Source organism: Aspergillus brunneoviolaceus, assembly GCF_003184695.1.
Source record: "Aspergillus brunneoviolaceus CBS 621.78 unplaced genomic scaffold BO95scaffold_22, whole genome shotgun sequence".
Classification (NCBI taxonomy): Eukaryota; Fungi; Ascomycota; class Eurotiomycetes; order Eurotiales; family Aspergillaceae; genus Aspergillus; species Aspergillus brunneoviolaceus.
In genome coordinates, this window is record NW_020290752.1 from 282065 (window position 1) to 297675 (window position 15611).

At 52.9% G+C, this 15611-nt stretch overlaps 7 protein-coding genes across 7 annotated transcripts; 3 read left to right on the forward strand and 4 right to left on the reverse strand.

The window, feature by feature from the left end:
- Positions 1–1679: 1679 nt before the first annotated feature.
- On the reverse strand, positions 1680–2460 carry BO95DRAFT_87418 (2EXR domain-containing protein). The gene has a single exon (XM_025592300.1). It carries the CDS (start codon positions 2183–2185, stop codon positions 1733–1735), a length of 453 nt encoding a protein of 150 aa, XP_025443768.1. The 5' UTR covers positions 2186–2460; the 3' UTR covers positions 1680–1732.
- BO95DRAFT_87412 (glycoside hydrolase family 92 protein) lies at positions 2460–5781 on the reverse strand. Its single transcript, XM_025592298.1, has 6 exons — positions 5222–5781; positions 5136–5168; positions 4967–5076; positions 4091–4914; positions 3358–4041; positions 2460–3308 (listed from the first exon to the last, which is right to left on the reverse strand). Exons 1-6 carry the CDS (start codon positions 5370–5372, stop codon positions 2735–2737), a joined length of 2376 nt encoding a protein of 791 aa, XP_025443769.1. The 5' UTR covers positions 5373–5781; the 3' UTR covers positions 2460–2734.
- Positions 5782–6794: 1013 nt separating this feature from the next.
- BO95DRAFT_87415 (uncharacterized protein) lies at positions 6795–7396 on the forward strand. Its single transcript, XM_025592299.1, has 2 exons — positions 6795–6889; positions 6942–7396. Exons 1-2 carry the CDS (start codon positions 6860–6862, stop codon positions 7338–7340), a joined length of 429 nt encoding a protein of 142 aa, XP_025443770.1. The 5' UTR covers positions 6795–6859; the 3' UTR covers positions 7341–7396.
- A 213-nt stretch (positions 7397–7609) lies between these two features.
- BO95DRAFT_462276 (uncharacterized protein) lies at positions 7610–8065 on the forward strand (the record flags this gene model as incomplete). Its single annotated transcript, XM_025588900.1, has 1 exon — positions 7610–8065. The coding sequence occupies one exon, from the start codon at positions 7610–7612 to the stop codon at positions 8063–8065; it is 456 nt and encodes a 151-aa protein (XP_025443771.1).
- Positions 8066–8735: 670 nt separating this feature from the next.
- On the forward strand, positions 8736–11229 carry BO95DRAFT_410493 (Zn(II)2Cys6 transcription factor). Its single transcript, XM_025584182.1, has 5 exons — positions 8736–8894; positions 8944–9120; positions 9199–9716; positions 9765–10235; positions 10298–11229. The coding sequence occupies exons 1-5, from the start codon at positions 8838–8840 to the stop codon at positions 11205–11207; spliced, it is 2133 nt and encodes a 710-aa protein (XP_025443772.1). The 5' UTR covers positions 8736–8837; the 3' UTR covers positions 11208–11229.
- Positions 11230–11486: 257 nt separating this feature from the next.
- Positions 11487–12751, reverse strand: BO95DRAFT_513246 (uncharacterized protein; the record flags this gene model as incomplete). Its single annotated transcript, XM_025591594.1, has 1 exon — positions 11487–12751. The coding sequence occupies exon 1, from the start codon at positions 12573–12575 to the stop codon at positions 11487–11489; it is 1089 nt and encodes a 362-aa protein (XP_025443773.1). The 5' UTR covers positions 12576–12751.
- Positions 12752–12983: 232 nt separating this feature from the next.
- BO95DRAFT_472475 (ankyrin repeat domain-containing protein) lies at positions 12984–15325 on the reverse strand. Its single transcript, XM_025589654.1, has 2 exons — positions 14420–15325; positions 12984–14377 (listed from the first exon to the last, which is right to left on the reverse strand). The coding sequence occupies exons 1-2, from the start codon at positions 15166–15168 to the stop codon at positions 13030–13032; spliced, it is 2097 nt and encodes a 698-aa protein (XP_025443774.1). The 5' UTR covers positions 15169–15325; the 3' UTR covers positions 12984–13029.
- Between the last annotated feature and the right edge of the window lie 286 nt (positions 15326–15611).

A 15611-nucleotide genomic window follows, 5' to 3' on the forward strand; every position in this document is an offset into this window, starting at 1 on the left:
TGCGGGAGACAGGATCTCGTCCCCTGGGCTATACATCCACTCCAGTTTTCGAAGAAACTGCCATCTCGCACATGTCAAGACGCAGAGCACATGTCCCCGATCGAGCGATCAGACTAGAGCTAGACCCCACCTCAACCTTGATGATACAGCAATAGAGCCCAATATCACCCAAAGAAGGTATCAGGCTGGAGGGTTGGGGGGGGGGGGGGAGAGGGGAAATTTCGACCGAATCCCAGTATAACCCTCAGCTACATGCAGTCCGGTACTTACATCTTCAACATACCCCTGAGTATCCAATGGTACTGAAAGACCACCCATCTCCCTCCTAAATCCCACACATATCCTCTACAGGCAACCCACCAACCTATGCATAACCCAGGTATAACATTTCCGCAATCCCGCATTCTTCCCAATGAGCCGTGTACCCACTCGTAAACCTCAAACGGTCCGAACGTTCACAAGCAACCTCAACGGGCGAAAGTAAGAGTAGCGGTATCACGCGAAGGACAGTCCAGTACATACCCCTAAGCCCAGGCCCAGCTAAGCTTAACAGGTAATGTTGCTGCCTAGATGATCTGATCTGATATGATCTGATCTACCGTGGCTTGGCCCTCGGTGCTGTGCGGTAGACACGTACGTTGAGGTAAGGTGGACTGTACTGTACGGTGGGTTGACGGTTCCTGCATCTGGGCCACGCGTACAGTGATAATGCAGCAATGTTTGGGCTGTACGTGAGACAGGAGGGTTCCTGCGGCTGGCTACGTGGGCTGCATAGCATATAGCAGAGTTCATGGTAGATGCTTTGACAGGTGTGGGATTTAAGGTTGAGGGAGGGCGTTAAGGTTAAGGGATATGCTGGTGCCTACGGTTGAGGGGGGCTGGGGTGGGGTATGGATGAGCTTGTTTTGACTTCGGGCTGGGAGTGCTGGGCTTCTAGGGTATGGTAGCTGTTTATTGGAGGATGTTTGATGCTGCTGGTGTTGAGATTGGTTCGGTATGATGTAATTTGATCGGAATATAGTAGATCAAACCGGGTAGATTATCTACCTAGATTATGCATGTAGGGTGTAGTATGGTGGGTGGACGTGGTTGAACTAGTTCACGGACGTCCACCATCTATCCACCATACCACAAGGTGCTTGCATGGACAAAGAAAATCGGTAACCAAGAAGTCCACAAACAAGAGGAATGAATGACTACCTAAGCCAAAATCTATGCTCCGCCATCGCAGGGATGATCGTGAACTCCCCCTGGGTGCAAAAGGACACCCGGCGCGCCGCAGCCTCGATCAGGTCATAGACCTCTTGCTCAAAGACACTCTTGCCGTCATTCCACACGACGTTCATCTGCTGGCCCCGCATTAGCCGCTTTCACTCGCAATACTCTGGCGTTGTCACGTCAATGATCACTCAGTCCGTAGTCTTGATGTGCTGGCCGGCGCGACCCCGCGGCAGCCCGTCAACGACGACAAGCACTTTCTGCAGACCGTATACCACACCGCCAAATAGCACAGCTAGCGCATCGAGATCAAGCTGCAGCACCTCCAACGGCACGGTCAGCTCCCAGTTGCGCCACGGCCTTCGCCCCCCGGGGCGCCGGCGAGGCCACCGCAGCTTCGGTAGGTAGCCTCCCTCCCATTGCGCCCGCACTTGCTGGTAGTCGTCCAGCGAGAGATAGACCTGGTGGCAGTAACCCAGCAAGACTTCCTTCCAAGGACTCTGCCAGTAGTTGGTTATGTAGTGCACAAGCCCCCCATCGTGGTCTTTCCACATCGAACCACGGAGAATTTCCAGAACGACCGTGACGAGAAATCCCCATAATCTTCGTCGCCGTCAGGGTCAGGATCCGCCGCCCCGAGCGCTACGCGCCGAGCCTGTCCTCGTCTGAGCCACTTCTCAGCAACGTGGCGGGATGTATGGCAGACTTGCTTGAGGGGTGGGACGGGGATGTGGAGCCGTTGGGCAACTTGGGGCCGCCGGCCGGGGCCGCCGTCGAAGTATTTCGTGTTCATCGGATAGAGGCTTATGATACCAAATTCCTTCCACCGAAGAAGCTCGAAGTCCTCGAGGCACATCTCCCAGATTCGAAGCTGTAGCTCGGGTGGAAGCCTAAGGAAGGGATGGAAAATTGTTAGGCGTTCTGTCCGGGGAGACTCCAAGTCTCGAACCGGGTTGATGATCTTCATGGCGTAAACTTACGCCACTTTTAGGGTCGATTATAGACGTGAGCCTTGTGCAGTACGTTGGAATGATTTCATCTTCAGGTTTGCCATCGCAATTTATATACCGTCAAAGGGCTTTCGGATGCATAGGCCTGAGTTGCTACATGTGTTCCCTGCTTGGGTGGACTTGCACAAAGAAAATGATACAAAAGGTGAGTTTCCTATTAGTCTTTTGTTCTTAGCCGACGCTTTCAATAGAGCCCCAAAGCCTCTCGGGTCATTTTCAGTATTAAGAGACCTCGAGTACTGCGTAAAGGGTTTAGTCCGTAGCATAAGGGCTTGACCTGAGGCCAGGCTGGTACCTTCTCCTAGCTGAGCTTCGTGGCCTTTTTAGGGCAAGTGTTCTGTCAGATGACAGGAAGGATAAAGTCGATAATCATTGCGTGAGAAGAAGTTTTGATCCCAAATATAGGAGCATGCAAAGAAAGCAATCATTCCGATGACAGTTCCTCAAGGAGCTTGTTGCAGCTAGACTTAGATAACATTCCATTGGGTGATGACGAGTCTAGTCCATCAACCGCGCATACTCGGAGGCAGATCCTCATCTTGGGTCCCCCAGTCGCTCTCTGCAGTTCCCAGCGTAAGTTCGAGGACTCCACCTTCCGTGAAAAAGTCATGGCTAATCCAGTTTCTTGTCCATGGTTGACCATCTCGGGTGGCATTCTGGATGTAGATTGACTGATACGTCGGATCAAAGTTGATGTTTCGGATTGTGGCGGTCTTGCCCGTGACCTTGTTCAGGATGCTGACCTCTTTGAAAAACGGTGGGTTGACGAGGTAGACATCCTGCCCGTGGACTGGAAATAATCCCATCATGCTTAGAGCTGCGAACGCCCCCATGGCTCCTCCGTCATCGTTGCCCGGGATACCAGAGACTGAGGTATTGAATTGCGAGGGAATATATGCATGTGCCTGCTTTGTGGACAGTCCAGGGCGTCCAGCGTAGTGGAATTGATGAACAGTGAGGAAGGCTTGCTCGTCACCGACGTAGAGAAGGCCCGAACTGTGCAAGTACGTAAGTCGAGAGACAAACTTCTCACGCCCACCGAGTCGATTGATCAAAGAAGCCATGTCTTGCGGAACGTAACTGACAGATGTTAGCTCTCATCTGAGCTCAAAGCATCAGACATACTCACAATGAGTAAAGCCAAGCACTGCCTTCATACGTTTCATGACCATTAGCATTCAGGTAGCACGAGTCAAAGCTTAACAGCGGGCTACAGAAAATAGGGTCCTGGTATCCCCATGTTCCATTCGGGTAGCGTGGCTGAAGAAAGCCAGTGAAACCCGTGTCCACTCCGCTGATGGCTGAGCTCTGATCGTCTTTGAACATGTTCTGCCAGTTCTTGGCGCGTTGTGAATACTTCTCGCTGTCGCTCTCATGACCCAGGATCCGGGCCATCTCAGCAATACAATAATCATCGTAGGCGTACTCAACCGTCCGGGAGATGCTTCGTGTGTGCAGTCCCACACCGTACGGATCGAAGTCATCTGTTGGTATATAGTTGAGTGTCTTCCAGCTAGTCAGGCCACCTCGTCCCTCAACATTCCAGTTCGAAGGTTCGACTTCGGCATCTTTCAACACGGCTTCATACGCCGTCGCCCAATCTATATCACTCACGTTCTTCAAGAGAGCCTCAGCCAAGAGTACATCTGCATTGGAACCTCCCTGGGTGTAGCCCTTACAGAGGGACATGCGGCAGTCGGGGAGATAACCTTCATGACGATAGATATCAATAAGGCTCCGGATCATCAATGACTGCGACAGAGGATCCGCCAGTGTCAACAGTTGATGCACACCGCGGTAGGAGTCCCAGATACTAAGCAAAATTTTAGATGAAGCTTGACCGGAGGCACAGCGTTACTTACCAATAGTAGCTGTCATAATACGGCTCATCACTCTGCCATAGTGGGTTCTCTCCAGTGTAGTCCTGTGGGCTGATCATTGCGCGATAAATACCGCTCCAGAACACTTTCTGCAGGTCGGTCGATGTGCCTTCTGCATCAACACTGAATGCGCTCAGTTTCTCCCTCCATGCACTCTCCGCTGCCCGCGCCGTGCCAGAAAAGTCAAAATTGGGTTGTTCGTTCTCTGCGTTGGCACAGGCTTGATCCACGCTGATGAAGCTAACACCCACCCTGACGAGAATCGTGTCATTGGCCGTGGGGGCATTGAATCTGACGAATGTACCTCCACTTAGGGTCGATGCAGAATTGCTGCCATCCAATGTTAGCGATAAAAATGTCTGGTTGAGACCCGCCCGGTTGTTCTGCCAGACGCCAGTATCTCGGACTTGTGCTCCTTTGATGTCCGCGCAAAAGTGTAGGTCATATGTCCCGATGCCGAAGCTAGGACTGAAGGTGCCGTTGCCTGTTAGTCTGCCTGTCGATGGGTCTACCGATGCGGTTCCGTTTGTGCGAGACTGGGGAAGATCCATTAGGTCGACGAGAACTACAGGGCTGTATGTTTCGCTGGAAGCGTTTTCAAACGTAAAACGATATAGCGCAGAATGGTTAGTGACGGTCATCTCAGCAAAGATGCCATTATCTAATGAGATCGAGAAATATCCTGGTCGAGCCTGGGGCGATGACCAGGCTGTGGCTCGCGCTGATTGCTGCCAGGCGCATTGATCTAGGTCATCGCTGGGACAGCTCGAATGTACGAAAATAGGAAAGTTGCCCAGGGATGGAGACTACCAATGGTTAATGATGAGCTCAGCCACCGGCTAGGGAGGTCGAGCTTACACCACCAGTCCCAGAGTCGTGCATATGAGAGAACCCCGAGACATTTTGCGTGTCATAGGCAAATCCGGCCTGATTTTCACCAAGAGTATCGGCTACTGCTTTGGCCATGCCTGTACAGAAGTTAGCTGTCAAGAATAGTCAGATGTGGGCTGATCAGGTTGGGACGTACCAAAGGGCAAAGTTGCACCCGCGAAAGAATGACCTAACAGTCTTGTCAATTTTGAATGCCATTTTATGGCCAAGCTAAGTAATTACCTCCATTAGAAGTTCCAATCAGCGGGTCGATGTAGTCGAGTACATCAAAGGACACGCTAGGATCGTTGAGTACTCGTCGAGTCACAGAAGCAGAAGCTAAAACTGTTAATCCAAGCACTCCAAGAAGCCTTGAAAGAGAAAGTGGGTCCATTTTCAGACAATATTATCCAAGCTGGACTCCAGTGAGTTGGCGGTTGTGGGGATGGATTGAACATATAGTGTTTATAAACATTCCACAGCAACAAAGGGACCATGGCACCGATGCGGGGGGCAACCAGTCTTCTTAAAACAATCAAAGCCACCAATGCGATTGTTTCGAAGCTCATCTGGACTCACATTTGGCTGCGACCTGTTCATTGAGCCATATTGCATCAAACTTGCCAATTATCCTAGTCACATCACAAACTGGCTGCATGAATGGGTATAGAGCTGCCAGCCATGTAACCCTGATTAAGCTACTGCATGTAACACAACCTCGATGATCCGCTGGCAGTTTCTGCAAGGGATGATCGCGCTCCGATTACCGAAGGGCGGAGGATTGAAATCGCCCAATACTTCCTCGTCCTCGGTTGAGGGATGTTTCTTGTGAGTCGCTTATCCCTTGTTAGCTTCAAGACAGGCCCTTGGTGTCCTCATGACTCCTTGGTCGGACCTCGGTCCTTTCAGAGCGGCAAGCGATTGGGATGAAGAATACTGTTTTGCCGAGAACCTGGCTTTTTGTTAGGTTAGAAAGAAAGGAGCCCGATGCTTCTCATACTTGGTGGTTCCAGCCCGTGGAATAAGGATTGGCTCCCGCCGATGCTGGACCTCGTGCCCCATACCGAGCTTTTCCCTTAATAAGCTTATTTAAACACGAGTCTATCTGGATTTGATATTTTCGTAGTGGGCGATAATATAAAGAGATGCTTTTGGATTTTTCGAGGCCGATAGGTGTCTACTCAAAGGTTCAGAGCGCATGTGAAGCAGATGTCATTCTCGTGTGATATGCAACGCCTGATGAAGCAGGTTTGCAATTAGCCGCAGTCGCTATAGATTCCAAGCAGAGAATTCGGAAGTACAAGGCTCATACCATGACTATATCCTTGAAAGTGTTGATCAATGCTCTTTGAGTAGTCTCATGGTGTACACTTGATCTGCTCTTGTGATACTCCGCGTCGTTTGTGTGCGGGGACGATGCGTCGGCTGACTTTCTAGCAAGTATCGCGCTATAACAGTCCAACCCTGCACACATGGTAGGCGGAGGTTGCATCGGATTTGGAGGAGAGGGCCCATCTTACAGTGATGGTGACAGTCTTTAACGAAGCTCAAGGCTGTTGTCGTTCTTCCCATCCTTGGATGACGAGAGAACTTGAGTACGTAGTAGGTGTGAGTGACCTCCCCGGCCCCGGCCCCGGCCCCGGCCCCGGCCAGTATTAGTGACTGCCAATTTAGGAAACAAGGCCGCTAGGCATTTTTGGGCGATATAACAGCAATTTTCAAGTCCTCATCATTCACTTCATGGCGCAGACAGTGATTCACAGATATCGAACAGATGCTCATTATGACACTCTTGCAAACATCCCTTTCTCTTCCCCTGTTTCTTCTCAATCACTCTTCCCTTAATGCAACCACCCTGAAACCTAGAAACTGTCTACAAACATGGCCCTCTCAGCTGGGATTATGTCCATTGTAAGGCCCCTTTGGAATTGCGATGGGTTCTCAAGCTGACTATTGCTCGCAGATTGTGGAATTTGTTGCCAGCTGTGAAGTCATAGATTGTTTTGGTGTCAATTTATCCCATCTTGATTCAGTCTCGATGCATGATCTGGCCCGATTACGACTGATCAACAAGACTTTCTGCTATTTTGCTTCCGAACACTTCTTTCGAACACTGACGTGGATGCGGGGGCTATGGGAGGAGATCTGCTACAGCTCATATGCGGTACATGTCCGCCAGGTGCATCTGATTGACCCAGATCACGGTTCCGAAAGAATGAGCTGGGAAAGGATCACAATGCAGCTGCCGACAGTCTTGTCCTGCCTACCTAACCTCGAAAGTATGGTAGTCCATCTTGAATATTCGAGTACTAGTGATCTAGAAGCGATTAATCCTCCACGAGTCCTTGTACAGAGCTTCTAGGAGGCATCACTGCTGAAACTGAGGAGTCTGCTTGTGTTTTTCGACGGGTGGAAGGCTCATAGCGCGGGGGCCCCGCGCGAACTCGCTACTTCAAAGAGACAGGTAGCGCGACTTCTCCAAGGAATGCGTCGTCTTAGCCTCAGACTCCATATATTAGGGTCCCTGACGCGAGGGCGAAGACTCAATCATTGGCTGCAGACTTCTTAGCATGCCTCCTCAACTTACCAGAAACTTCTTTGACCCAGTCTGCACCCGAGACAGAGAACAAAATGGAGCAGGATGTACCCCCGGACTCTTCTACGCTTGTACTGGAGTTACTTGCGTTGGCCGAAATGGCAGTCCCTGTTTCTGTGCCTGCCACTTTTGCCACACTGGCAACGCAATCGTTGCGCCATTTCGATATGCATCGGGTTTTGCTTGATTCAGGGAACTGGTGTGACGTTCTATCGCTACTGAGCCATATGCCACAGCTAGTGAAATTCAGGCTCAAAAGGTGCAAGCAGTGGGGGACGGGCTCCGACCGCGAACTCATTTGCTTGAACCTGGTCCCTAAACCTCGCGTGGAAGCTGAAGTAGACGAGTGTGACTTCAAGGCTCCCCTTGCTTGTCTTCCTCTGGAGCTGGGCCTAGCCTATGTTGCTGCGCTGCGTCAAGTCAATACGAGCCGGAGCATTGCTGGGATGTGTCCACTGTGGGATCAGGGAAAGTGGTGGATCTGTCGATAGCATGACCCGACTGCGGCAATGTGCATGCTCGAAGTGATGTTTCCCCATTGCAAGAACCTTCACGAGACTACTATTGTTGTGCCCCATATTACCCATGCAAGAGATGTTTAACTGCAGGAAGAAGGAGGGAATCTATTGTTACATATCAGTTCATAAACCCTCCTAAACATGGAGATAGTAACCCACAAAGCTTGTGGACATCACAAGTGTGAGAATCATAAAAGTTCAGGTGTACTGCTGGAGGTACATATTGTAGAAGCTTCCCTACTGCCTAAAGCACAGCCGGGAGATTTACTCATGTTAATACTATATTGTAGTGTACCTCATCTCTGTTGCGCTCCTTGTGCGGGATAAGATTGACGATCGTGGTATTTGATACCACGTATACCACATATAACCTTATATGGTGAGATTTATCCTAGAAAAAGCTGTGACTACAAGCTCATAGATTTCCTTAACGGATGGCAACAGCTATAGGAATATGGTAGAATTGAGATTGCATGAGTCGTGTATATTCTGCACAGCGAAAGGCGGAACAATGCTGTTCCGTGAGCGGGAAAACATCCCCCTTTGAACCAAAGGATCGCCATGCTGGTTTAGCCGGTTGCCAAGCTTCTAGGAGCTTCAACTTCCTTATCCTTATCAACAATCTCCACAACCACACCTAGAACCATGAGCATGTTGTCTGCTGATTTGCGATGAGATGCGGGTCATTTCGACTCTACCACAGAAGACGCGACCTTCATGAATTGTGGCCTACCCAACAGACACAATGCCTGGAGTTCCGTCCAATAAAGCATGCGAGCGGTGCAAGAAAAGACACCTGAAGGTTGGTCCAGCCATTTTGCCACGACCAAGGTGCTTGCTAAACCATTCAGTGTGATGAAGCGCGTCCGAAGTGTCAACGATGCATCAATGCTGGTGTAGACTGTCCCGGATATGTTCAAATGCGCAAGTTCATTGATCAGGGTGCTGCCGTGAGGCGCCGGTACGCCCCTTATCATGGCGAGGAAGCTTCTAATCGTCACCACAGTCCAATCGGCGCCCCAACGAGCGTATGTACTTATCAATTTTCTCCTATGATTTAGCTTCGTCGGGTTGTATATGAGAGTCATATACTTACAAGTGACTAGACTTCTCCGGGTGACCCTTCGAGCTTAAATCATGACGCTGCCAAGCAGACAATGCCAAGCCCAAGTCAGTTCCCATCTGGGGCAGCAACAGCGCCTGCATCAGGTTCAACGCTTGTTATGAGTGAGCTTGTGTCGCACTCCCCAGCAGGGGCATCGTCTCAAGCAAGCTCTCCAGGCCCAAGCATGCAAGCACGTCACGCTATTCGAACTCCGGACTGGGCTGGTCGAGAGATTGACCCGACCCGCATGGTAGGTTCGGATCCCGTCATTGGTCCTGGATGGAACGATGTTCGAAGCTCAAGTACTTCGAACCACGCATTCGATAACTCATCTTACCCTAATGTTGCGATGGCGCCTCGACGAAGCCAAGCTTCGTCACATGCGGAGCATACTTCGCACAGTCCATCTCAGGCAGACGAAAATGAAAGCATTCAAGACATGTATTCCGATCTCATAAGTGGTTCTGGATATGAAGAATCATTCTTAGTACGATACTATGTCGAGACCTTGGCGCCATGGTTTGTGTCCCCTACTCGCGTGCTGTCATTATGCTCATTCGTATGTAGGTTAGATCTTTCTGACCCTCGCAAGTTCTTTGCGACTCATGTTCCGCTACGAGCCAAAGACGATGTGGCTCTTCAATACTCCATCACTGCTCTGGCCGCGAAGCACCTCGGTAGAATGAAAGGAGTGAAAATCACCGAAAATACTGGGTTATTCACAACTCCTGCGATACTGGAAACGTACCCTGATGTGTCGGATTCAGAGTGGCTGCATAAAGCCACCATGTACGGCTACCTGGCTGGCCAGCGACTGAACACTGCTCTGTCTGAGTCCTACACAGCAGTTTCAAGCTCTGCTGTGCTGAAATCTCCTTTCGAGACAATCAATGACTGGCTGCGTAATCAATCTAAGAACGCCCCCTTCGACTCACAAACTCAATCTGCTCTGGGGAAGAAATTAGAAAACTCCCTCGCGGTTTCGACCATTCTCAATCTGTACAAATCGATGGATGAGCCGGCAGAGAAATGGCATTTGTGAGTTTGTTCTGTGTGGAAATCTACTATCTCAATGGGGACTAACGATATACACAAAACAGACATCTCTCCGGTGTCAGACCGCTCTTCGAATCCATCGTCAGCCTCTATGAAGGCATAACACCAGCCCTTAAAAGCTTCCCACATGGCGTTATTGCGGCTTTTTGGAACTTTGTCCGTCAGGACTACTTGAGCTCGTTTCTCAATCGCGTGCAGACACACTTGGATCCCAGCAATTTCAAACTCTGGAGGTCTGCCGGTATACCACTTGATGATGAGGGGAGCATCGGGATTACCAGTGACACTTTTCTTCTCCAAGAAGACCTCTCCTTTCATTCTCTGGAATGGCTCTCCTGCAAAGTTGTCAACTTTCTAGCCGACTCGAAGAAATCGTCCCTGCAACAACTGGTTCGCTCTCCATCTAGTGAGGGCTCGGAGAGCTCCACCCCGTATCCCACTACTTCCACATGGCTGGGGCTTTCATTTGAGTACCAAACATGGGTCGAACGACTGCCAGAATCGATCCGCCCTTGCGTGCGCCTTGAGAAGCCGCGCAACCTGTCACATCCGCCCGAGACAAGTCCTGTCCCGTTTCCTGAGATCTTCTACTCCTTACCATCGTATGCCTATGCGATGCAAGTGTGTCATTTCGGCCGCCTCGCATTATCTCTGAACCGCCCGACCGATGCGGTCACGGCTCCGAGCACCGCCTTCGACCGCGTGCAGGGGTATCGCGAGCTGACCAAGGAGGTCGACTATCGGTGCCGGGAGATCATCGGGATCGCGCTGGCTCGGCCGTCGAGTTGTGCGCGTGTGTACATGACACCCCTGCTGTTTGCAGTGGGCCAGTTCCTCGAAGCGCCGGAGGAACGCCAAATACTGGTGAACCTGCTGCGCGGGATCGAGGCGGATCTGGGGTTGGAGACGGACTCGAAGACGAGGAAGCTGCAGACGCTGTGGAGCCATCAATAGTTGCAGCTGCTCGCCAGCCGACGAGTATGGTCAATATCATTGGATCAAGAAGATCGATCCCATGCAGCCTTTCATGCTAGAAATCACCACCCACGGCAGTGTCTCTTCCAAATAGTCTACTCTCGGGAAAACACAGGACGCAAATGGCGAAAGGCTTCGCACATAGGATTGCATGAGACCAAATATCCCTCGCCCAACATTAGATACATTTCGCGTAAATCATCAAGACAGACCAGCTGCCACTATCAATCAAGAACCCCCCGTACCGTACACAAGACCTCACTCATCATCCTCATCGGGATCATACAGATCCAAATCCAACGTAGCCTTCGGCTTGGCCGGCAGCGGCGCCGCAGCCGGCCTAGCACTCCCACCCCCACTCCCACTCCCACCACCACCACCACCAACAGCAGACCCCGAAGCAGCAGACGAGCCCGCCAACGCCGCCGCCCTGGCCGCCTCATCCGCATGCCTAACCTGCTCCGCGACCTCCGGCCCCGGCGCCGCAGCCACCGGCGCGGCAACGCCCAACCCCTCCGCCTCGCGAATCAACCGCTCCACCTCCGCCTCGACCTGAAAACCCGGCCGACCCTCCGCCGCCGCCAACTGAATCTGGCCCATCAGCCCCATGCGAATGCGATCCTCCATCGGATACGGCAGCATATACACCTGCCTCGCCAACTGGGCACTCTCATCCAACCACGAGGTCGCCCCTTTCGTGACCTCAGCCACCGGCTCAGCAGCAGTAGTAGCATCCCCATTCGCGCCTCCAGCCCCAATCCCCCCCATCTCCGCATCCTTAACCGACCCCCTCCCAGCCTGACCCGCCGCAACCCGCTCCTCAGCCCCAGCCGCCGCATCCGCCGCCGCCTGATGATTATACTTGCTAATGCGGCGCGCAAAGTCCAGAAGAAGCTTGTAATCCACCTCCTTGACGCCACGCAGCTTCCGCTTCGCCCCGGACCCCGTCATCCCAGTAAACGCAGAATCCGTACCCTGCATCTCCGTATCCCCATCCCCCTCGTAATCAGACACAGTATCATCATCCTCCTCATCCTCCTCCGAGTCCGAGTCCGAGTCCCCACAAACCCCACGTACCACCCCCTCGAACTCCACGACCTCGCGCACGATGCCCCGGACTTTCTCCTCGAGGGCCTGCGCCTCGGCGCGCAGGCCCAGCAGCCGCGCGTAGTTGCGCTGGTGCGCGCGCAGCTCGTCGATGGTGGAGGTGAGGGCGTCGTCGGCGGCGAGGAGGGCGAGGGCGGCGGCGGGGGCGCCGGAGGCGGTCGGGGAGGTGGTCAGGGTGGTGAGGAGGGTGTGCAGGGCGGAGTCGAGGGTGGTGAGGGTGGTGTGGACTTGGGTGTTCATTTTGATGGCCTTTCGCGGAGGTTTTGGGAGGTGTCTTTTTTTGATAGGTGGTGGGTTGTGGTCGTTGTGGTTATTGTGGTGGTGATTATTGAGACATTGGGTTTGAAGTGTTATGTGGGAGTGGGTGCGTAGGTGTATGGTGGGTGGAATTGAGTGAGAGTGTGTTTTGATGGTGTTTGAAGCTTGCTTGCAGGTGAGCTTGGCGGCCGCGAAGCTGGTCGGGAGCTGGGGATTGTTCAGTGGATGCACGTGAGAGGTCCGGGCGGGTATGTCACGTGGTGCGGTTTTCCGCTCACTACTATATCCACAGCGACTTATGCCTCTATAAAGCTAGAATGATTGGTCTTGAGATGAGAAGGCGGTAAAAGCTACGGTCTATGCTTCTCTTACTACTGCATACTCATACGTGTCAATAAATTTTTGCATATTTATAAGCTAATCTAACCACCATGATCTAAGACTTATCTGGATATAGCCTCCTGTAATACCACTGCCGCAAGGTTTTCTCACACTGCAAGTACCCCATGCCTCGCGCCGCTTCCGCCGCCGCTTCCAGGTAAGGCCGGACCACTTCCGAAGGCGTGCCATTTGCGTCGATCGCCTGCAAAAGCGCCTCGATCACCTCCGTGCTTTGCGTCATACTAGCATTAAGCAACGGCGACCGCCGGGTGCCACTGTGTGGCAACGGGTTGGCTCCATAACGGAGCAGCAGACGCACGCAGCGCAGATCACGCAGGAGCGCCATTCTATCCAGGGCCGTGAATCCCCCCACCTTTTGATTGATATCTTCGCCGTATCGGAGGAGAAGATCGACGATGGCGCTTGGGTCTGCGTCAGGCCTGTCCATGGATCTCGCCGCCACGCAAAAGATGTCAACCTGTTGGGGTCGGGGGAGACGAGCGTGAAACCCCTGGTCGATCAGGAACTGGACCATCTCCACTCGGCCGGTGGTCGCCGCCACGCTGAGAGCTTCCTCACAGGCCATGCTGGTGAGATTCTCCGGGAGTAGCAGGTCGTCCCATCGTTGCTGTTGCAGGAGAAGCTCAAAGACCGCTCGACCGCCTCCGATGGCTTGGTGAATGAAGCTGGTACGACGGCCCATGAGCAGCGGCAAGTCAAATTCACGGTCCAGCAGCATCTGCACCAGTGCAGTCCGGCCTGAGCCCAAAACCGCGGCTACGACCGTCGTCTCTTCCACATTCATCCGGCCAGGGCTAGCCCCAGCGTCCAGCAGGCATTGGAAAATCCCCTGGAACGGCATGGCCGCTATAAGAGCAGGGTTGCCAGTTCCATGGAAGACGTCTTCATCGTTCGGATCGGCTCCTGCCTCAAGTAACAGTTCAACGATGGGCTGGAAGCCCCCATAAATCGCTTGGAGAAGTGCTTTCTGTCTAACCACCTGATTTACATGTGGCCCCCGAATGATCATCTCAGGGTCATGGACGACAGACATCTCCTGCCATAGGATCGCCTCTCTAGATGGCAGAGCGCCACGCTCAAGCAGCATTTGCACGACCGCTGTGTGGCCTCGGTCGGCCGCCAAACATAGAGCCGTGAGGGAACCATTGAGTGAACCCTGTACGAACTGGATCACAGAGTTCGGATGGCAACCAGGGTTTGCCAGAAACCCCTGGACAGCAGGGAGGTCACCCCGCGCAGCGGCAACACACAGCATCGCACGTAGATTTGTGCCGAGCTGCGCGTAGCTCTGAGGCTGCGCCAGAAGGAGATCAACTATAGCCGGGTGCCTGCTTCTAGTGGCGCACACAAGAGGGTGACTCGTCTCCTCCAGACTCGGCAGGCTGTCCATCACGCCGTCCGCATTGATCAGACACCGCACGCACTCGAAATGACCATGGTGGGCAGCTTCGGAGATGGGCGGCGTGGCTCCATTGAAAGATCTGACGTTGGGATCCGCCCCCCGACTCAGGAGGAACTCCAGCACCTCATGCCGGCCATTTTTCGCCGCATGAACCAGGGGGGTTTGGTCATCGTTGTCGCGAGCCTCGAGGTTCGCGCCCGCATCGACCAGGCAGCGGACCACGGAGAGATGGCCCATCTCGGCGGCGCCGATCAGCGGCGTCCGTCGCAGCCCGTCGGCCGGGAAATCGACATCGCCCTTCCGCGGCAGGTAGTCCATGAGCATGCGAACCAGCGGCTCGTGGCCGCGTTTCGCCGCGATCGCCAGGAGGCTCATGGTCTGCGCGGGGGAGGACGAGTAGTCATGGTGACGGGGATTCACCCAGTCGCGGACTTGACGCAGATCGACCCCGTGCTCGCACAGGAGTCGCACAATATCCTCCTGTCCCTCGTAGACCGCCAGTGCCATTGGTCGCCAGTCCATGCGCCGATCGCATTCGTGGGGGGAGGCGCCTGCTTCGAGAATCAGCTTGACGGTTTCAATGGAGTGGTGCGCGATTCCCCACGCTAGCGCCGTGCTGTCCCCATGGCGCACATTGTGCTTATAGAGCCGTCGGTTCAAGACCTCGCGCAGATCCTTGTTCGTGCGGGCGAGTGCATTGATCTCGCTTTCGTAGTCGACCAGGTCTGCGATGGCCTCGAAAAGCTCAACTGGGAGCTTGGCGATGCTCATATTTGCGCGTCAAGTTAGTGATATCGAGTCTGACGTCTGTAGATGTGTAAAGAAGGGGTTTGGTATACTCGATCCGCATACTCGGAGACCTATGGGCTGGACTGTGGTTAAATACCTCTCTCAACGAAAACCATGCAATTACAAAGGAATTATTTTCTTTCCACACCATCGTGAGACAAAGATAATGAGAGATAATAATAGAGCAAAGTGACAATGCGCCCCCCGACGAGGGAAACAATGAGGCGCTGATAAAAGCCAAAGAGTACAAAGAGATAGATCATCCTTTCCAGAATTCTGGATTGCTGCCCGAGCCACGGTGAATGTTGTTAGTAGGGTCTTCGAGCTTTTGCAATGACAAGGCGATATGGCTCTTTTGGTTGTAGTTGCGATGGTCTGGATCAGAGACAGGATGAAGTGTCTTAATGCCGCTGTCTCGGTTGAAG